This window comes from Nilaparvata lugens, chromosome 14, assembly GCF_014356525.2.
Source record: "Nilaparvata lugens isolate BPH chromosome 14, ASM1435652v1, whole genome shotgun sequence".
NCBI lineage: Eukaryota > Metazoa > Arthropoda > Insecta > Hemiptera > Delphacidae > Nilaparvata > Nilaparvata lugens.
Genome location: NC_052517.1, coordinates 4,548,049 through 4,571,827, shown reverse-complemented (window position 1 = coordinate 4,571,827; position 23,779 = coordinate 4,548,049). Strand labels below are relative to the sequence as shown.

General features: G+C 36.4%; 1 protein-coding gene across 6 annotated transcripts in view; it reads left to right on the top strand.

Annotated features, from left to right (window-relative positions):
• The window catches only part of LOC111057373 (broad-complex core protein), a 44,309-nt gene that overhangs the window by 15,173 nt on the left and 5,357 nt on the right, over positions 1–23,779 (top strand). For 2 of the 6 annotated variants that reach the window (XM_039440579.1, XM_039440578.1), the window contains exons 2-7: positions 3,027–3,217; positions 5,282–5,455; positions 7,038–7,283; positions 9,476–9,773; positions 10,994–11,248; positions 13,317–13,370. In XM_039440579.1, coding sequence (XP_039296513.1) covers positions 3,032–3,217; positions 5,282–5,455; positions 7,038–7,283; positions 9,476–9,773; positions 10,994–11,248; positions 13,317–13,370 — 1,213 coding nt within the window. In that variant the 5' untranslated portion in view covers positions 3,027–3,031. Of the gene's footprint in view, positions 1–3,026; positions 3,218–5,281; positions 5,456–7,037; positions 7,284–9,475; positions 9,774–10,993; positions 11,249–13,316; positions 13,371–15,990; positions 16,796–23,779 lie in introns of those variants that run through there. The other 4 variants (XM_039440577.1, XM_039440576.1, XM_039440575.1 and 1 more) reach the window with 4 other exon arrangements.

The window sequence follows — 23,779 nt, the reverse complement described above, 5'->3', positions numbered from 1 at the left end:
GAAAATGAGTGTAATTCAATATTTCGCCTGATTTATGCCATTTTGTGTTCTTTTTCGCACATTATATTATTCGCATGTTGGGTGAAGTCGGTTGAAAAATTTGTGGTTTTCCCGCTTTTGAAAAAAATCATGAATTTGATGACTAAATTCGTTGGTTAAATAATGATGTAGTCATTGCCGTTCACTGTGATTGCAAACGCCTGTAGCATTGAAGTTATTTAGTGAGGTCCACGTTATTGACCGAGCGAAGTGAGGTCTAAGATTCAAGTCGACGGTTTGGCATTTCTTTGAATGTTTAAATGTTTATATGTTGCACATTTACGGTGAAACGCGGTAATAGATTTTCATGAAATTTTTATTTATTTTATTTATTTATTTTTATTTATTTACAATGCAAATAACACTGATGTAATAACATTGAAAGATAAAATAATAAGGTAGTCCTTGTGCTATTTTTCTTCCAAATTTAGGCTATAGGTGACAAAGTCCAAGATAAGGTTAGAATTTCACGTGTACAATTTTTATAAAATTTTGGTCCAAAATAAACATTAAAACTATAAATTTTGAATTTAGATGGCTTAATTGATAAATTAATTAGAAATATTCCTTTCAATTACCACTTTTATCGAATAATATTGAGTTATTTAAGAAATTTGGAACTATTCAAAAAACACAAACTCGTAAACACTGAATGAGACAGGTATGTTCCTTTTTAAATTGCGCGTCGACGTATATTAAACAAGGTTTTTGGAAATTTTGCATTTCAAGGATAATATAGAAGGAAAAAGGAGCCTCCTTCATACGCCAATATTAGAGTGAAAATCAGACTATAGAATTATTCATCATAAATCAGCTGCCGAGTTGATTATAAATTGCATGCAATTCAATATCTCAATGTAACTTGGTAAAAAATCAGCTGCTGTAAATAGACTATAAATTGCATGCCTCATTGAATGCAATTTTTATGCACTATTAAATGAACTATTGATTGCTTGTAATAACGCATGCAATTAATAACTAAAATAACATAGTATTGTCTCTGCTTTGAACTCGGGCTGTCCTGTTGCCAGTATGTCTTGAAGGAGATTAGGTTTTAATGTTAGCATTTTTGATACACCAACCCCAACAGCCATTAGCCGTTTTCACACCGATATCTCGCCGACACGACATACAGACAGGATTTACTCTGATGTACAGTGTAAGAGGAGGCTGCGGTTTATAACTGCGCGAGGTCTACTGTTCATAGAACTTCTAGTAATGGCAGTATTTAATCAACATTGGTGTTGCTATCCTTGTCTATCATTCCACAAAGCAGATAGCGCTATCCTTTCCTAACTCAGCAACGTAGCCAGGTCGTTTTTTTAACAATGTAGAAATATAATTGAACAAGCTTCATTTGTAAAAAGGTTTGAAGAATATGTGTTGAGAATTTGAAGTTGATTGAAAGAAGTGATTGTAAGTTATCGTTGAACATACAAACAAACAAATCCACAATCGGACTCAGACATGAGTCTGTAGTCAGAAGTAGATAGACTACTTGCTAAAGGGGCGTTTACATTAGTCAAGTTTCCTTGAATACAAGTTTTCTTAAAGTTTGTTTAAAATGAATGATTTTCGCAAACTCAAGTCAAGTTTACAAGAATAGAACCTTGAATTCAGTAAACCAATGTAGACCCTTCCAAACTAGTAGTTCTGTGAACAGTAGACCTCGCGCAGTTATAAACCACAGCCTCCTCTTATACTGTTCATGAGAGTAAATCCTGTCTGTCGGCGAGATATCGGTGTGAAAACGACTAATGGATGTTGGGGTTGGTGTATCAGAAATGCTAACATCAAAACCTAATCTCTTTCAAGACATACTGGCAACAGGTCAGCCCGAGTTCAAAGCAGAGAAAGGTCGAGAGGAAATACTATGTTATTTTAGTTATAATTCCATGCAATCAATAGTTCATTTAATAGTGCATAAAATTGCATTCAATGAGCATTGCATTGATGATACAAACATGATGCAAGGATGATAGACAAGGAATAGCAATACTAATGTTATCGAATCACTATACTAGTAGTTCTGTGAACAGTAGACCTCGCGCAGAATTCTCATCCACAAGTACCTGATTGAAACTATAGACCTTATGGAAATACAGCAATAGACTGGCTTCTCCACACATCTGTGTAATCACTTGTCAGCTGATTTATGATAAATAATTCTATAGTCTGATTTTTACTCTAATATTGGCGTTAGAAGGAGACTCCTTTTCCTTTTGTATTATCCTTAAAATGCAAAATTTCAAAAAACCTTGTATTTACGTCGACGCGCAATTAAAAAAGGAACATACCTGTCAAATTTAATGAAAATCTATTACCGCGTTTCGCCGTAAATGCGCAACATATAAACATTTAAACAGAGAAATGCCAAACCGTCGACTTGAATCTTAGACCTCACTTCGCTCGGTCAATCAAATTTTCTGATCATTTTTTGTTGCAAATTTCATGTAGAATCTATAGGTATATATATACACGACGTATACCTTATATATACGTCGACGCGAAATTCAAAAAGGAACATACCTGTCAAATTTCATGAAAATCTATTGCTGCGTTCTGCTGTGAATGCGCTACATATAAACATAAAGAGAAATGCAAAACCGTCGACTTGAATCTTAGACCTCATTTCGCTCGGTCAATCAAATTTCTGATCATTTTTTGTTGCAAATTTCATGTAGAATCTATAGGTGCGTACAGATACACGCGCCGCGAACATGAGCAATTCACTTTGAATCAGCTGACTATATCTGTATTTTTACAGAAACGGTATAAGATATAGTTATAAAAAGCTTGGCATCAGCTGATTAAAAGTGAATTGCTTATGTTCGCGGCGCGTAAATCTGTACGCACCTTAAGTCTAAGGCTGTCACACCTCTGTATATTATGACTGTTTAGTCTGTGATATAAAATGAAATGGATTGAGTTGAATCAGTTTTCAGCAATTTTTCGCTAATTTTGTTTGTATTTTTTGTGTTTTTCAGGTGCAATGGGTGATTTGCAGCACTTTTGTCTGCGCTGGAACAACTACCAGTCTAGCATCACGACGGCTTTTGAGAATCTGCGAGATGACGAGGATTTTGTGGATGTGACGCTGGCCTGTGAGGGGAAGAGTCTCAAGGCACATAGAGTGGTGCTCAGTGCGTGTAGTCCCTATTTCAGGGAACTGTTGAAGGTGGGTACTCTATGCTGTAGTGAAGTCAGGGAATGGGTACTCTATGGTGCTAGTGGTCTATGCTCTAGGAAAATGTAGAGTGTTATTGGTCTATACTATGGGGAAGAGTCTCAAGGCACATAGAGTGGTGCTCAGTGCGTGTAGTCCCTATTTCAGGGAACTGTTGAAGGTGGGTACTCTATGCTGCTACTACTCTATGCTCTAGTGAAGTCAGGGAACGGGTACTCTATGGTGCTAGTGGTCTATGCTCTAGGGAAGTGTACTCTAGGATGTTTGTGGTCTATGCTATGGGGAAGAGTCTCAAGGCACATAGAGTGGTGTTCAGTGCGTGTAGTCCCTATTTCAGGGAACTGTTGAAGGTGGGTACTCTATGCTGCTACTACTCTATGCTCTAGTGAAGTCAGGGAACGGGTACTCTATGGTGCTAGTGGTCTATGCTCTAGGGAAATGTATTGTAGAGTGTTATTGGTCTGTACTCTGGGGAAGAGTCTGAAAGCTCATAGGGTGGTGCTCAGTGCGTGTAGTCCCTATTTCAGGGAACTGTTGAAGGTGGGTACTCTATGCTGCTACTACTCTATGCTATGGTGGCCTTTGACACAAAGTCATTGTATATTACATTGCGTATTGATACAATGTATGTTGTTCTGTATGTACAAGTCTACTGTGACAGTAGACTACTGTGTAATCAACTACACTTGCACCTCCAAGTCCATTCATACTCACACATCGATTATTGGATGTACGATTTTTTGCCGTCCTTATAAAGTCTAAGGGTCTGCACTTATAGAGTCCAGGACTAAAATAAGCGCTCTGGTCTAAATCGACTTTCTGAGTCACGATTTTATCTTCTAAACTCCGGAGTCTATGAAGTTCTCGACTTATTTGAGTCCAGGACTTTAACGCAGTAAACGTGAGGGAAATTCACAATATTTTGCTGTTGTATTGTTGGCATTATAGCAAAACGGAAACAGCTGATTGCAGCGGGACAATTCAAATGAGCATGCTCTCCAAAGTCCAAACTATATTGTAAAAATACGTTTCGATTTCTTTGTAGGCCTATTCAAAGCAAACCCCTTGAAAGGTTAATGAATAAACATTTCATTTTACGTTATGCTATTATCGATCATTTATCCTAACCAGTGAATTTTACGAATTTAGTTTTATAATAAAATTGTAAGCACACATTAGTCAATAGTTTTTCCATTTACATATTTGATTTATTATCTTTCACACTTGTTTTCTTGGTTCTTATTTTGTTCTGAAAGTAAATTTTGTTATCATGGTGATTCTGTTGCTTAAGCCGCCATTTTGTCACACCGTTGAGTGGGAGGAGACTGTCTAGCTGGGCCAATGGCAGGCGTTCATGCCCTTGACCAATAGCAGTACTCGCCTACTAGTATAAATTCTATTGCTCTTTTATTTAGTTTTAGTTTATCAGAGATTGACAATGGTGTAATAACCGAAACCGGTCTTTCTAAGTATCAATAAATCTGTGGTTTTCGACAATTTCTTAGTCTTTTTCATCAATACTGTACCGGTACTGGATCTGATAGTGAATTAAATAGCTATTTATGTATTAAGAGCGTAATGCGCGACTTTATCGCTCGCGCAAAACAGTTATCATGCGACGCGAAGCAGAGCGTGATAATTTTGCAAGAGCGATAAAGAAGCATTACGCGCGAATTACATACAAAATTTTTTCTACAACTGCCCAAACCTGTTAAATTACTTATATCGGCGGAGTTACAATTACCGACTTTTTAGGTTAAGATCTGACTTTTTGGCGAGCTGCTTACCATCAGCTGATTAGCTAGCGTAAAGAAACTCTTCTGCGCATGCGCGAATGATCAGCGAGCGTAAAGAAAATCTACTGCGCATGCGCGGATGGTTAGCGAGCGAAAAAGTCGATTCTCCTCAGAAATAAGCTGTTTTACGAGGAGAATGGAGTAAATTCTTTCTTTAAGCGCAGTTGTAGAAAAATAATGTTCTATTCGATTGTTGCTCGTTCAAACTGTCCTATTCTGTTGCAAAGTGCTCTAATTTGTATGTGTTGGTTGGTTTCAGAGCACACCATGCAAACATCCGGTGATAGTCCTCCAGGACGTGGTGTTCGAGGACCTGCATGCGCTGGTGGAGTTCATCTACCACGGAGAGGTGAATGTGCACCAGCAGTCGCTGCCCTCATTCCTCAAAACCGCCGAAGTGTTGAGGGTCAGCGGGCTCACTCAACAGGCTGAGGTACGTCCACTACTAATTGGAAGTTACTATAGGGAGGTTCACGTTATAATAGCAGTATTTGATTAACATTGGTGTTGCTATCCTTGTCTATCATTCCACAAAGCAGATAGCGCTATCCATCCTATCACTCAGCAGGCTGAGGTGGGTCCACACATCAAAGTAAATGTACGAAAAGAACGGGCAGGTCGATGTTTAGCTCTCAGCTTTAATCACTAATTAGCTATCAAACATTAAAACATTCGGAAGTCATCTTGCAGTAACGCGATCGACTGGTCTGTTCACTCACATGCTTTGCAAGGGAGTTCATACCGACGAGATTTCAAATTGTCTTGCCTATAACATTAGATTAACATAACCTAAAAGGCTCTGTTTTATTATGAATGAATCAATAATAAATTTATTGCCATACAAGAAATATTTTTACAAATAAAAATAATCATTGAATTACTATAGTTTCTGATGTGACTGGAAATGACAGACAAAATGAATTTCACCCCTTTTACAATGTGTTTGGTCGATTACCAAACAAAATTATTGTCGGTCGACAATGGCAGGAGATGTGTCGTCGCAGAATCGATGTGTGTGAAAACAGCCAATAGTAGTTGATACAACGGTTGGAGACAATAAATAAGTAGCTTTGTATTCAGGATAGGAAACGTATTATATACATTACACTATATATTATATACATTAACAGAAACACTTTACAGTTTTATAATATAAATAAAAACAGGAAACACACGACATAGATAGATTAAAACAACTTAGAAACTTACATTATTGTTTGGAAATTTTCGACGAGCTTTGTCGTCTTTTTCAGCCATGTAGGGAGTATAATATGTAGGCACTCCCTACATGGCTGAAAAAGACGACACAGCTCGTCGAAAATTTCCAAACAATAATGTAAGTTTCTAAGTGTTTTTTTAATCTATCTATGTCGTGTGTTCCTGTTTTAATTAATAGTATACATATATTAGTATACATTAGTGTATAATACGTTTCCTATCCTGATTATAAAGCCTCTTATTTATTGTCTCCAAGTTTAACAGATTTAATCTATATTATAATAAAAGAAAGAACTGGCTTCTACACGTAGGGGATAGGAAATTCACGAATGACGCATCATCACGTTTCAACTACTCAACTCATTAACTTGACATTTTGCATATAGGTTCTTAATTTACCGAGGATGGTTATAGGCCTATTTCAAATTCTTCAAGTTTTCAGATCTTAAACCCTTGCTGAGCACGGGTTACCCGCTAGTTTCCAATGAATCACTTAGGCTCAACTCACTAACACGACTCAGGTGGAGAAGAGACTGGACTCTAGTGGAGAGCATGTGTTTTGAAATGGTGACGTCGCGGAGACTAGAATCGACTGGTCTGAGTGTCACCATTTGGAAACACATGCTCTCCACTAGAGTCCAGTCTCTTCTCCACCTCAGTCGCCTAAGTGTGAGTTTAGCCTTTCATTCCATTTCTGTAGAAATATGTTAGTCGATCTCAAGTTAGTTGAGCCTAAGTCGTTTTTTTAGATTTTTACTTAAAATTCATCTTCTGATTTCCTCTTGTGTTTTTTGCAGGCGTCAGCTTTCAGCAGCAATACACCGGGAGGAGCTGAGAAATGGTGCAATAGAGAAGGAGCAGACGAGCCTCCTGTAAGAGAGAGAGTCGAGAGAGGAGCGGAGCGAGAGAGACACCTGCACCGGTCCAGTTCGCATCGCGAGCGAGGAGAGAGAGACAGAGACAGGGAGAGAGAGCGGGAGAGAGAAAGAGAGAGGGAACGTGAGAGACCAGCGTCCACGGGGGATGCCAACGATGTTAATCAGGTTAGTTTAGTTGCAGTATCTTGTGAAATTTCATATTCAATCTAAGTTTTAATGTCATAGTTAATGAAATTCTAGATTGTTTATTCAAATACTAGCAGGTAACCCATGCTCCGCAAGGGTCCATTTTAAAACTTGACGTAATGAAATCTTGAAGAATTGAAGATAGGCCTATAACCATCCTCGGTTAATTAAGAATCTCTATGCAAAGTGTCAAGTAAATCAGTTGAGTAGTTGAGACGTGATGATGCGTCATTCGTGAATTTCCTATCCTAAGCCAGTTCTTTCCTTTATTATATTATCGATTGGAACTTTTTTGACATCATATAGGATTGATGATGCATATCATGTGATGATGCGGTGAGGCTGGCCACTAACGGTAGGACATGCATGATACATATGTCGTCATCCATTGTTGCATCAACACAGTAAAACTTTTCCAGGTGTTTGTATCTCCAATTATTGTAATTTTTTTCTTCCCTGCTTTATTTGAGGTTAAATTATTTGTCAATTCTCATTATTTGTAATTTTCTAGTGGTCTATTTATTGTTAGAAGCCTCTCGTTGATTGCAAAAGATGCGTGATGCACATGGATCTACATCATGTTCATAATGATGTCCTAATTGACCGAGCGAAGTGAGGTCTAAGATTCAAGTCGACGGTTTGGCATCTCTCTTAATGTTTAAATGTTATATGTTGCGCATTTACGTCGAAACGCGGTAATAGATTCTCATGAAATTTGCCAGGTATGTTCCTTTTTTATTTGCGCGTCGACGTACAAGGTTTTTGGAAATTTTGCATTTCAAGGATAATATAAAAGGAAAAAAGGAGCCTCCTTATACGCCAATATTAGAGTAAAATCAGACTATAGAATTATTCATCATAAATCAGCTGACAAGTGATTACACAGATGTGTGGAGAACCCAGTCTATTGCTGTAATTCCATAAGGTCTATAGTTTCAATCAGGTACTTGTGAATGAGAATACTGCGTGAGGTCTACTGTTCACAGAACTACTAGTATTAGTGGCCAGCCTAATGGTCATTAGTAGCATATCAATGTCATAATTTAATTGGTTGACAGATGGACACATTCATTAACATTTGGAGATATGCGCCTTACAAAAGATGCCAGTGAAGCCAAGTATGTTGGTCTGGAAAGGCTTGCCAGTTTGTCTTGTCACCATGGAATTAACTGTGAAAGTGTTTATACATTTTTGGGCCCCTTTTTAGATGGTTTGGTCACAAGAAAAAGGTTGGCTGCCCTTTGGCACTGCATTTCAATGTTTTCTTGTCTCTGAACCATCAATTTTGAGAAGAAATGAACTTTATTTATCAAAAATTATTATTTGGGAGTCCAATGGCAGCTAGAGTTCGAAAGGCTCACCAGTGTTTATTTAAAAGGCTGTGCAAAGGCTAAAAATAGACTTTTTACTCGAGATATTTTTCAAAGTTTTTCGATTTGCATATCATCAAGCTATCAAAATGAAAAAGTTTCCTCAGGAAAACATTTTTTTCTAATCATTACTTTTTGAGATATAAGCGCCTAAAGTTTAAATTTTTGGGACAGAACATTTCAAATTCGGTAAGAGATAAATCCATGAGATTTAGAGGATAGATTCTTCGTGGTATTGTTGATCTATTAAAACAAAAATTTTCTGAAAATATAAATTTTTAAGATAGTTATTCAATTTACTAAAAATAACCAAAAATAACTTTTAGTTGAGTTATTTTTGGTAAATTGAATGACTTTTTCAAAAATTGATATTTTCAGGAAATTTTCGTTTTACTAGATCAACAATATCATGAAGAATCCATCTTCTAAATCTCATGGATTTATCTCTTACCGAATTTGAAATGTTCTGTCCCAAAAATTCAAACTTCAGGCGCTCATATCTCAAAAAGTAATGATCAGAAAAAAATGTTTTCCTGAGAAAACTTTTTCATTTTGATAGCTTGATGATATACTAATCCAAAAACTTGTAGAAAGTTTATTTTTAGCCTTTGCTCAGCCTTAATTTTAAGTCGGGCTTAGGCCACAAACTTAAGTTCTGTTGTAGGCCTAACTCTAACTCTTTAAAACAAATTGGAAGTACTTCTTAAATCCGTAGAATTCAATCTTCTTCTATATGTTGGGTCAACCCAAACTGGAATTGTTCTTCTATCTCTCTAACTGTCTCTCTTCTGTCGCAAACAGGACACCAGTTCCGGCCATCACCACACGTCGAAACGCGCCAAATCGTCATCAAGTAACGCCACAACTGAACCAACAACCACTACTAGCCACAGTCGTAGTGCAACGCCCGACCGGCCGTTGCAAGCGACGCCGGGAGCCGACTGCGAGGAGCCGCCTGTCGACTTCTCCACCAACAACAACAACAAACTGCATCACGCGCATGCGCACCACCTGCTGGCTGACCTGCCTTCGCCGCTCAGCGAACTGGTCAAGGCGGAGCCTATGGATTTGGGCTGTGGAGGGGGAAATAATGGCGGAGGTACGTGTTTCAGCGCTGTAGAGCAGTGCTGGTAGCAACTGTTTGCTATACAGTAGTGAGGTCCACGTTATAATGGCAGTATCTGAATTATATTGGTGTTGCTATCCTTGTCTATCAATCGATTAAGCAGATAGCGCTAACCTTTTCCAGCACTGCAATGTTGCCAGAAGATCGTGTTTCAGCACCGTAGAGCAGTGCTGGTAGCTACTGTTTCCTATTGTGAGGTCCACGTTTTAATGGCATTGTTTGATTAACATTGGTCTTGCTATCCTTGTATATCATTCCACAAAGCGAATAGCACTAGACGTTGAGGTTATGAAAACTTTAAATCATGTAAACTTGACTTCATGGATGATCACGGATCTTTAGTTTCATGTGTTCTATGATTCATGAACGTACCTGCTTACTCATCCTGCTGAGTGAAGAATTTCTATAGTGAGGTCCACGTTATAATGGCAGTGTTTGATTAGCAATGGTATTGCTATACTTGTCTATCATTCAACAAAGCGGATAGCGATATCTCTATCTTGCTTTGCTCTGTTGCCTGATCGTCTTTTAACAATGTAGAATTAATAATTATTCAACAAAATATTTTATTTTAATTATGAAAATTTATTAGCCTATAAAATTATTAAAAATAGAATTCCTTGCTTAATAAAATTTAATTTATTATTTAAAACGATAATGTACAGTTAGTATTACATCAATAAACCTGTATCAGCTACCGTCTATAGAAGACATTGACAAGACAGAGGATCGGCAACGTTGTTTTCTTATCTCCTATCTTTGGTAGAGATTTAGTGGGGAGGATATTTTTAATATTGTTTCCGAAGAATGGACATTGATATGTCCAAAGCTCCGCCAATTTATGTAGATGCATAACAATATAATTATTATCTATAGTTATTATATTACAAATTGCTTTTTCATATCATATACAGTTCAATAATTATTTTCTTAGTCTATATCATGTAAATTCATCTATAATGTTGCTGTATTGTAAGCTATTGTATATAAGTGTATAAGACAGTATATATTGTAATCTACATAAATAAAGTACTCAATCAATCAATCAATCTTTCTCCACTGCTATTATAACGTGGACCTCACTATAGTCAAATCAATTCTGATTTTGAATAATTGAAAACTTGATACACTGATCATGTACAATCAAATTTAAAATATATTTCAAAAACAACATATCCTTTTGTCTGTCGCAGGATCAGCTGATTTGAACGATGACAACAGCATTGACAGTAGCGCCAACGATAACGAGATGGGAGGAGGCGGAGGTGGGGGAGCCATGTCAGATACAACCACCCAGGACAGAGAGGAAGGAGGAGGTGGTGGTGGAGGAGGGATGATGACGTCATCGCACCATTCGGCCTATTTGGACAGTAAGCTGTTTGCGGCGGCGACTGGTGCCTCCTTCAATTTTAGTATGGCGGCTGCGTTGGCTGCCGATTCGTTGGCTGGTGAGTCTGAGTAGAATCTTGGGGGAACAAATGTGGAAACTTGAAAAAATCTGGTGTGGCGCACTCACACAACTTTCCTTGCCGTTATGAAAAATGATCACCTGACGCTAGTGTTCACGCGCATCTCAAGTCTACTAATTGAAAGATCTGAGCCAGCTGGTGACAGGACAATACGCTGGAGACACAGGAGGTCTGCTATCTCTTCATAGTGAATGATTCAATAGAATCAACAGTTGCCAACAGTTTGCAATTGGATAATCACATTTTCTCGAATTTCGAGCTTATTTTCGATTTTAGGTGAAAATTTTACTGAACATTAATTGAAGAGATTTTCATGCTCAATCTTTTCCACTTGATTTTTTTAAAATTGTATCTAAAGCCTGATAATTTGGAATCCGAAATCAAACTGCATAGATGCATAGATTAGGCGGAGCTCCTGAGATTTTTACAGATATAAGACTTGTGGCAGTTGATAGAGCTCATCGATGACTATTTTAGTTATAAATTTGATCAACATCGTTGAAGCAGTTTTCGAGAAAATCGCGAAAAACCCTGTTTTGACAACGTTTTAGCCATTTTAGCTGCCATCTTGAATTGCATTTGATCGAAATTGTTCGTGTTGGATCCTTATATTGTAAGGACCTTAAGTTCCAAATTTCAAGTCATTCCGTTAATTGGGAGATGAGATATCGTGTACATACACACACACACACACACACACACACACACACACACACACACACACACACACACACACACACACACACACATACAGACCAATACCCAAAAACCACTTTTTTGGACTCAGGGGACCTTGAAACGTATAGAAATTTAGAAATCGGGGTACCTTAATTATTTTCGGAAAGCAATACTTTCCCTACCTATGGTAATAGGGCAAGGAAAGTAAAAATTGGAAATTATAATCCGGGTTTTGTAGCTTTAATAATTTGATTGTATGGTATGAGATGTTGTGGTACTTTGTCTATTGGCGGAGGGCCACTAGACCACAATACTACCCAAACAAAAACATCCAACATTTTTGAAAATGTATCTTTCCATAAGCAACAGATGCTCTTTTGTATCTTCTCAAAAGCAACGTGGTGCATCCGAAAAGATGCACAAGGAGCTTTAATGTATCCTTCCATAAGCTACAGATGCTCTTTTGTATCTTTTCAAAAGCAACGTGGTGCATTCGAAAAGATACACAAGGAGCTTTAATGTATCTTTCAATAAGCAGCAGATGCTCTTTGTATCTTTTCAAAAGCAACGTGTTGCATCCGAAAAGATGCACAAGGAGCTTTAATGTATCCTTCCATAAGCAACAGATGCTCTTTTGTATCTTCTCAAAAGCAACGTGGTGCATCCGAAAAGATACACAAGGAGCTTTAATGTATCTTTCAATAAGCAGCAGATGCTCTTTGTATCTTTTCAAAAGCAACGTTTTGCATCCGAAAAGATGCACAAGGAGCTTTAATGTATCCTTTCATAAGCAACAGATGCTCTTTTGTATCTTCTCAAAAGCAATTGGTGCATCCGAAAAGATACACAAGGAGCTTTAATGTATCTTTCCATAAGCAACAGATGCTCTGATTTTCTCAAAAGCAAAGGGTTGCATCCGAAAAGATGCACTTAGCTTTAATGTATCTTTCCATAAGTAACAGAAGCTCTTTGTATCTTCTCAAAAGCAAAGGGTTGCATCCGAAAAGATGCACATACAAGGAGCTTTAATGTATCTTTCCATAAGAGTAACAGATGTTTTTTTGTATCTTCCATAAGCAACGGATGTTCTTTTGTATCTTCTCAAAAGCAACGTGGTTATGATTTCCACTATCACAGTTTGAAACTTCTCAGATCACCTTCATATAAATATGAAGGCTTATACCTTTAATACCTTCTGCTTCATTCATCCATTACCCACATCTGTTGGATCGATGGCGTCATAGAGTTCGATTTCAATATACATTTTATATATACGTATACTTATTTATAATCAATTTATTTACTACTTATATACCAAGTCAATATGTTATAGATTTTTGAATCTAATTCGTCTCTCATATTTTTTCAGGACTGAATAACCATAGCCATGTATCTGGTGCTGATCTAGCTGGCACATCACAAGGTAAGAGAAACAGTATCACATTTCTTTTATTTAAAAAATGCACTTTATTCAAGTATTTATACATAGTCTTACAAATAATTTTGACATCTTTCTCTGAGGTTTGATACTTTGGACGTCTTGTTGAATTTCATCCATAGCTGTCTGATTTATAGCTTGAAAATTCCTCCTTCAAACCTGGTTGGTGAGTCAGATCTAGAGAGATTCGTGACCTGATTTAGTTAGATTGACTATTTCTCTCTAGAATTTGTTTTGGCTTCCACAAATTTTTAATTCCTGGTTAGGTTTGGATTTTTTAAATCAAATTCACACTTAGAACAGTGAAATATTGTAGAACGTCTTCATATGCATTGCATTTGGCATTTTTGTTGAAATGGTTTGCTCAACAAATCAATCCATATTCATCAACTTGGCATTTTTGTTGAAATAGTTTGTCCAAAAAATTAATTTAAACAAATCTAGCACAAAACTTAAAATTAGTTGAATGTAAATTCATTAACCATTTTTCAATAAAAACATTTTTTTTTAATCTGTGTGAGTATTGACAAAGAGAAACAATAGCATAAGTAGATATCCCATGATATAGGGCGTTAATGTCGCAACTTTTACTGTTATCTCAAGCCAATAGTTCATGTAATTCTTTCCCGTTTGCTGTGTGACACTGTTAGTCTCTCATATTGTGCCGTTCATACACTCTTACCCCAACAAAACAGTAAAATTCGACAATAATCAACAGTAATCGGCTTGAGATAACAGTAAAAGTTGCGGCATAAACGCCCTATACCATGGGATATCTACTTATGCTATTATTCATCTATTGTATTGATCTTTACAAGAGGTTCAAAGACCAGTTGCTCTTATGTTTATAAAATTTAACAATCGCTCAATTATAGCATGGGTTAAATTATGTAAATTTAAACGGCTGTTGAATTTAATGAACTTGCATGTAATTGGGAGTAAAAGTTATAAACTTGAAAGCCTACGTTTACTTAAAAAATGCGTATTCGTTCGAATTGATATGATTGTATCACATTGATTGAATTATTCTGTCCAGAGTATCATACCTTCGGATCATATGTGTATCCCGTTCTAATATTAGTAGTATAATTGATTTATATTAATTTTAGACTTGTTTGACAAGTGTTGTAGTATTTAAATTATGGTTGAATGTTTCTCAATTTGGTGGCAGATCTCAATCTTTTTTGCTATAATATCTCCAGAAGTATAACTGTTGATTATAACTTCACACAATGTTGACTCAGCTACCCATTCATTTGTCCAATAAAACGCAATTGATAGAAATTGCTGTCTATAGTGAGGTCCACGTTATAATGACAGTATTTGATCAACTTTGGTTTTGCTATCCTTGTCTATCATTCGACAAAGCCGGTGGTACTATCCTTTTCTAGGTCCACAACGATGCAAATTATTTTTCTGATAGTGTAAAAATATAATTACTCAATGCAGAGAATCGGCATCGCTATTCTTCTATCTTTATCCACTGCCATTATAACGTGGACCTCACTATAGTTATAATGGACTTTGATATCGTATTTCAAGGCAGGGTTTAGAAATAAGTAGGTATCTGAAATAGGTGGAGTGAGCTCCACTCCAGTGTCAGCATTGTTGGAATGGGATAGCATTGATGTTATGTAGTAGATTTGCTGTCAGTTTGAAATGAATCTTAGTATAAGTGTCAGTATAAAAACAGGGTTTAGGTTGAGTTGAGGTTGAAATAGTTGGTTAGTTCAAATTAGTCTTATAAAAGTATAAATATTATATTCTATCAAGTAGCAACAAATCCGGGCAAATATGTCTTTGTTTATGATTGTTGAATTGTACATTGAAATTCATTTATTTGCCATAAAATAATACAGATTGATAGAATAAATATTTTAACTTACAAAATGGCACTACCGACAAAGAAAACTTGTGCGCCGGCAGTGAGTTCAAACAACTAGGTACAGCAAACATGTCAATAGAAATATATTTGTATTTACATTATATCTATATTCTTTTCAAATACCTGTAATTGTATTAAAAATGTTAAAAGAAATTTGGGAGAACAATTTCGGCTATACCTTTTGTGATTATAGGCTACAATTTGTGTTTCTATGATTGAAATGAATAAATAAAACTTGATGAAAAAGAAAACTTTAATTATTAATTATTATTGAACGAAAATCCTAAATAAATGCTGCAAATCACCCCGAAGACCTCTGCTACTGCAGACATTGACAACAGGGCTAACAGCTAGATGGAAATTCGATGAGAACTACTATTCAAAAATTAATAATTATTATATATTAATTAGCATTTGAATAAATGCATTCTCTATTTAATTCCATCTAGAAAACTTTAACTTGAAATGTGCTGAGGGAACTAGTGTTTTGTTTTCTAGTGTTGAAAGAAATAATAATTGATGAATTGATTAAATACTCTTTGTGAACACAAATCGGTGATGAATTGTGAAGAAGCTGGGACCTACAAATTCACTCAGGCAATCAGTTTCCCTTATTATTATCATCATGAAGTGAAAATAGAACATTATTGATTAGAAATGAAGATAAATCAATGAAAAAACAAGATTCAAAAATGATATTGGGAAACTGATTTGCCGTAGGCGGAGAGTTCCAAGAAGAAATGGTGTTCCGGTGTAATGAGTTGGGCAAACACAGAACCGGAAGTGCAGCTTGGCAAACCGGAAATGAATCACAGAGGACCGGAAATGGAGCTCTGGGAACTGGAAATGCCTCTCAGGGGACTGGAAATGTGTCTCAGAGATCTGGAAATGTGTCTCAGAGAACCGGAAGTGCAGCTACAAGCCTGCAAAGAACCGGAAGTGCGGATTGGGAAACCGGAAGTGCATCTCAGAGAACTGGAAATGCAGCTACAGGCCTGCAAAGAACCGGAAGTGTGGATTGGGAAACCGGAAGTGCATCTCAGAGAACCGGAAGTGCAGCTACAGGGCTGCAAAGAACCGGAAGTGCGGATTGGGAAACCGGAAGTGTGTCTCAGAGAACCGGAAGTGCAGCGCTATTTGCCGGAAATCCATCATTGGAAGTTACTAGAATCAGAAATCCAGGCCAGTTTCAGCACCGGACTGCAAGTGCTACTGCATCAGGTGCAGATAGGAAATTCTATTGTGACGTTTGTGGAAAGGTGTATAGCACCATGAACTCATTGAGAAATCATCGAAGTATTTATCATAGAAAGGTTAGGCTCAATCAAGATGTGGGTTTCAGGCAGTATTGAGACAGACATAGGCCACATAGAGATAGAGGGATATTTTGTGTTGTGGAATCTTGAGGAGTGGTAGCACTGAAACCTATAGTGAGGTCCACGTTATAATGGCAGTGGAAAAGTATAGAACAGCATTGCTGATTCTCTGCCTTGCCAGATAATATTTCTACATTGTTGAATATAAACACGATCATTTTGGAGAATTGTGTTCTGTTTATCAATAAATAAAAATCTGGTGTGGCACACTCACACAACTTCCCTTGCTGTTATGAAAATTGATCACCTGACGCTAGTGTTAACTCGCATCTCAAGTCTACTTATAAACAAAGATCCAGCTGGTGAAAGGACATTAACACTGGAGACATACGAGGCCTGCTGTCTCTTCATAGTGAATCATTCAATAGAATTAACAGTTGCCAATAGTTTGCAATTGGATAATCACATTTTCACTCGAATTTTGGGCTTATTTTCAATTTTAGGTGAAAATATTACTGAACATCAATTGTAGAGATTTTCATTCTCAATCTTTTCCAATCGAAATTTTTTGTTGCGTTGTGGAGTGGGTGTGTGTGTGTGTGTGTGTGCGTCGTTGTACACGATATCTCATCTCCCAATTAACAAAATCACCTTGAAATTTGGAACTAAAGGTCCTCACAATATAAGGATCCGGCACGAACAATTTCGGTCAAATGCAATTCAAGATGGCGGATAGAATGGCAAAAATTTTGTCAGAAACAGGGTTTTTCGCGATTAGCTAAAAAACGGCTCCAACGATTTTGATCAAATTCATACATAAAAAAGTCATTGATAAGTTCTATCAATTGCCACATTTCCCTTATCTGTAAAAATTTCAGGAGCACCGCCCCATCTATGCCTAGTTTGATTTTAGATTCCCAATTATCAGGCTTCAAATATAATTTGAACAAAAAATTTCAAGTGGAAAAGATTGAGAATGAAAATCTCTACAATTGATGTTCAGTAATATTTTCACCTAAAATTGAAAATAAGCCCAAATTTCGAGAGAAAATGTGATTATCCAATTGCAAACTGTTGGCAACTGTTGATTCTATTAAATGATTCACTATGAAGAGACAGCAGGCCTCGTGTGTCTCCAGCGTTAATGTCCTTTCACAAGCTGGCTCAGATCTTTGTTTATGAGTAGACTTGAGATGCGCGTGAACACTAGCGTCAGATGATCAATTTTCATAACGGCAAGGGAAATTGTGTGAGTGCGCCACACCACATTTTTATTTATTGATAAACAGAACACAATTCTCTAAAATGATCGTGTCTATATTTTACAGCTGGCTATACGTCAGCTTATGAATTTCGGGGATGCGATATTTTGATTTTCCACAGAATCACTCGCTCACTTTTTACTATCCACAGACGACGAAAGTCTCAGCTGTTTCAGCCAAGGATGAATTATCCTTTTAATGTCGTTCAGCGAGTTTTCTCAAGGATGAGACCTAGTGCAATCGAATTTTCATATCATAAACCTACTATCATAGAGAAACAATAGCGTAAGTAGATATTCCATGGTATAGGGAGTTTATGTCGTAACTTTTACTGTTATCTCAAGCCGATAGTCCACGTAGTTCTTTCCCTTGAAGCTGTGTGACACTGGTAGTCTCTCATATTGTGCCGTTCATACACTCTCACCCCAACAAAACGGTAAAAATCGACAATAATCGACAGTAATCAGCTTGAGATAACAGTAAAAGTTACGACATAAACTCCCTATACCATGGGATATCTACTTACGCTATTGTTTCTCTATGCTACTATGTTTCAAATTTCGTGAAAATCGTTAGAGCCGTTTTTGAGATCCGTTGAACATAAATAACCAGATATAAAAATATAAACAGATATACAGAAATTTCTCGCTTAATATAATAGGATTATTTCATCCACTGGCCAACTGTGTAAGGGGTATAAGGATTTGTCAATTTGTCATTAAAAAATACAATTTTTTGAAATCTTCAAAAATCAAAGTGCATTGAACTTGGTTGAGATCTTCTATTATATTGTTATTTTGTGAGACTTTGCTGTATCTTATAAAAGACTGAAATTTTATTCCATATTATTGTGTAATGTCTAGCTATATTTGCTATTTTATTATGTTATTATGAATGGTAGATTTATGACAATTGAGATAGTATCTGCAACAATCCTATTTTGCAGTTTAAATTTCAAGAACTATTCGACTTGTCATTTTTTTTTCTTTAGGACTAGTCTGAAATATAAATAAAAATTATAAATCTAAGGCCCGGTTGCACAACAGCCGGTTAAACTTTAACCGTGATTAATTCCACGAGAACCAATCAGAGAAGGCGTTATTGAAAAGACGGCTTCTCTGATTGGCTCTCGTAGAATTAATCACGGTTAAAATTTAACCGGCTGTTGTGCAACCGGCACTAAGTATATAGTACATTTTTTGCTATATTATACATGTATACATCTATATTATTAAACATGTCGTGTTTGAATAATTTTAAGAGGGTACTTAGATTCCTAATTTTTATTTACACTATTTGGCTTCTATTGATAGTGACTTTTTATATGAATTACAGAACTGATTACTGTTTTAGAAGTAGAGAGTGGTGGTTTCTAATTATTGATATGTGAATAAATTACTGAATACTCTCTATATAAAGTTTCTTACTTACCTAATAATTTTTATGATGCATTTGACCTTCCGGCAGTCGCGCTGTTGTAAAAAGTACAACAGTGTCAGTTTTTTTGCTGCACAAAACTATTGAATGGGGTGGTGTCAGTGAATGCATTCCAAACTTTCCTAAACACCTAAACACCAAACTTTCCAAACACCTATGCATTCCGAAACTTATGTGGTCAGGAATCAAGTCACTTGCCATGATCTCAGAAAGGGTCCTGAAATAATGAAATCATATTAATTAGTTTAAATCCTTCCAAAATTATTGGTATTATTTATTATATCATTATTATTAGTCGTAAAACCAATGATTAACCTTCCGGTGGTCGCGCTATTGTAAAAAGTACAACAGTGTCAGTTTTTGTGCTGCACAAAACTATTGAATGGGGCGGTGTCAGTGAATGAGTCACCTATGCATTCCATAACTTCCCCCCCCCATCACTCCACTGAGTTGCAGTATCAACCGAGCAATGGTTCAGTCTTTAGGTGCCATTTAGTCGCCACAGTGCATAAGATAGAGAAAGACTGTATACGGGGACTAAACGAACCAATAACACAGAATTGATGGCTTTGCTTGATGTACCTTATTGGGCTATGAAATGGTAATAATCCAAATGTTCATAGGCGTAAAATAATCCAAGAAGATGGAAAAGTAATTATAAAATTGATTAATATGTTTTGACAGTAGACAGAGTACATATCACTTGGAAAATTGGATGTTGTACAAAATACAACACGCGACTGCTCGTGTGACTGAGAAGGGCGTGACTACCGGAAGGTTAAACAAGTGTTAAGTCATATCGGAGATACTGAAATTAAATGAAAAAAAATTAAATTGATCAAGTGTGACCTTCGTGCACGGTTGTACAAAAGCCTGTTAAATTATAATCTTGATTAAATAATGTTATGAAACTAGAGAGGTTTTTTCTTGAAGAAGGCTTTTCTGATTGGTTCAGGTGGCATTCAATCAAGATTAAAACTTAACAGGCCTTTGTGCAACTGAGCCTGAAACTTTGAAACCAGACCTGAGCCAGCCTGGCTAGCTATAGTACTCTAATGAGAGGTGAAAGTTTTAGGTGTACTAGGAACTAATTGATTTTTTTTTGGAATATGATGCCCACAAAAGCCTCAGACTTGTGCGTGAGGGTAATATGAGTGATGATTAACCTACCGATATCGGTTAGATGGGATCAGAACCACTGACAAGAGATTTTAAAGTTTATAATTGGCTGTCAGTGAGTTTTATATCAATATAAATCAAATTAGATTCAGTACAATTTACATTGATATGATTTCTCCTTCTGAACTTCTACAGATACAGCAAAAAAGATTGAGATTTGCTTAGAATAATTTGGCTTTCTTAATTTTTTATTTTGCATGCTTTAATTTTATTATGTTTCTTTATCTATAGCTTTATCTATTGTTCTAATAAGTAATAATTTCATTCATTCATTGTTTTTCCAATTTTCTTTTAATTGTAGTTTTGCATGTATTTCTTGTTTTGTTCTGCCTTGACTTCCTCATGTCTGTGTGTAGTTTTTAGTAAAGTGAAGTTGATAAGAGTACTTTCTCCAATAATCTTTTGATATATAGAAACTCAGGAAGTGAAAATGGAATTTTTTAGTGAGAAAACGTGAAGAACCCAATACATAACCTATAAACTTTAGTGTTGATAGGAAATGACATTGGGTAATACGGCGAGGCAGAACATCCAAAAGGATCTCTCTGCCGATAAAAGCCATCAGAATAAATAAATAAAATTGTTTGATAAATAATTAAACTTTCATAATTTATCAAATGGAAAGGATATTGAGATTCATGTGAAACAACATTTCCATTCCATTCATGAACATAATTGATTTTCATCGATCTTCAAATTTTTTTACCCGTACTTTTCGGCCTTAAAATGAAACCTTCCAGATAAAACTTGTGAAAAACTTTGTTTACTATTGGAAACTGCTTTTAAACTGACCCAAAGATGCTATTTCAGTGGCTGTCATTATTTTTGTAAAAGTTTTTCAAATTTATATGTGGCATTCAAAAATAACATTTATATGTGGCATTCAAAAATAACATTGGTAGCTCTTGTAAAATAAGATAATATTTATTTATTGATCACATTGTGTACAAATACTTGAGATGAGGAAAGGCACAACAGGCTCATGCCCAAAACTGTCCCATTTCCAATTTATACTATACTGTCCAAATCAAAATGTTGGTTATGTCACTTTCACTTTTCAAAATACGATTTACGCTCTTCAATACTCAGATAACCGAGTAAATTATGAATCAGATACTATTGGAGTCTAGAATCAAAAAATCTAGAACAGTAACTTAGTAATTTCAAATCAAATCAAATTTTATTCACCAATTAACAAAAGTTTTACAAGAAAATAAATGAATAATTTGTTGTTAAATAAATAATAATTATAATAATTAATATAATATAATGATTATAGTTAATAATTATTATTCAAAAAGTCTAAATATGACACAATTAGGGTGTTCTAGCATAATAAGATAATACAAAATAAGAATTTATGAGAGAAAGAAATAAATTGTGAGAAAGTACTCTGTTTAGTATGTTGTTAAGTGTACTCTTTCTAGTTTTCTCCTCTCAGACTCTGTCACTGCCTCACTGCATCGTCAACCGTACCCCTCTACTACGTAACCCCTCTACTACGTAAACACTCTACTACGTAAACCCGCTACTACGTAAACCCTCTACTATGTAACCCCTCTACTACGTAGCCCTTGTACGACGATCCCATCTTCACAGACTGCTCTGCAACTGGTTCTGCGAATTACACATCGTTTTAGAATCTGCATCAAATAATATTTAATAAAATCCGTGATTTCTTTTTCTAAATTTCTGCAAATTTGAAACCGGTTGGCGACTGTTCAGTATCGATACTATTCTACGTTCCAAAGATTTATGTGGTGTGACAATTTCGTAGTGAAAACTGAAGAAACCGAGAGACTGTTTAGGAACTGGCGAAATACTTTTGTGATGTTTATGTTAAGAGAAGTCTAACTGTTCATTTAGGCTCAACTCACACTTAGGCGACTCAGGTGGAGAAGAGACTGGACTCTAGTGGAGAGCATGTGTTTCCAAATGGTGACACTCAGACCAGTCGATTCTAGTCTCCATGACGTCACCATTTGGAAACACATGCTCTCCACTAGAGTCATTTAGGCTCAACTCACACTTAGGCGACTCAGGTGGAGAAGAGACTGGACTCTAGTGGAGAGCATGTGTTTCCAAATGGTGACACTCAGACCAGTCGATTCTAGTCTCCACGACGTCACCATTTGGAAACACATGCTCTCCATTAGAGTCCAGTCTCTTCTCCACCTGAGTTGAGTTCAGGATCATCACTTGATGATCTGCATAGTTCATAATAGCCTAAGCGGTTTTGTAATTTGCAAAAAAAAAGATTGAACATAAAGTTGCTTGAGTTATAGCTTATTATCCAATATTAATTATCATATTTCAAACTCACTAATTTTCTATTGAACAAAAATCTAGAATTTACGGCCGGTTACAGAGCTCGACAGACCGTCAGTGCGTACGTCAGTCGCGCTTGTCTGCTCCATAGAGATTCCATGTATCCGTACAGAGCAGGACTGACGGCACGCATGCGCACGGTCAGGACCATGCGTTTTAAGACCATCGGTCGAGCTCGTGCGCATCCGTTCCATCGGTCGACCGACGCGCTTTTGAAACAAATAGAATCTTTCAGAGCTGTACTGATCAGTAGCCCGATCGCAACATAACCAATGTGCTGACACCTCTGCCCGACAATCAGCTGATATTGAATTGAATATCATAATGAATGAATTCAATCAATAGTGTCATATTTGAATTCAGAGTTTTTCTATACATTTCTAAATTTTTTATTGAAAAAATCATATATTATTAATATTATCTACATTTATTTGATCCGTAGCTTAAAGACACTGCAAGTATTCCCAAATGGTGATACAAGCTCGAAATAACTCATAAAAATTTCTGAGGTTGTTGAAAAATGTATCTTCACCCCAAGCAATGATGTATAAATTATAATGGTAGTAAATTCCCTTTGAAATGCTCTTTGGGCGACCATCGGGTGAACTTGATATCTTCGTCTTTTAATATTTTGTTTACGAAGATAATAAGCTGCAATTATCTGTAAAGGCGTCCATTTTGTGAGTCAGAAAAACTGATGTATGGTCAGGATGGTGCATACGCACTGTCGGTCGGTTAAGCTCTGAATGTGTAAAACTGATTCATCGATGCGTACGGTCAGGATGGTACATACGCACTGACGGTCGGTCAAGCTCTGTAATCGGGCTACAAGTAGACCGCAGCCTATGAGAATTCGCTACGAGTAGACAGTATTTTATTATTTGAGAGTAATCAGAATTGCTTGTAGAAATCGTGGTAGTTGGGTGGTGTTATTTTTATATTACTCTTTAATACATATGAAACACCTATCATTTTGGGATTGTCAAT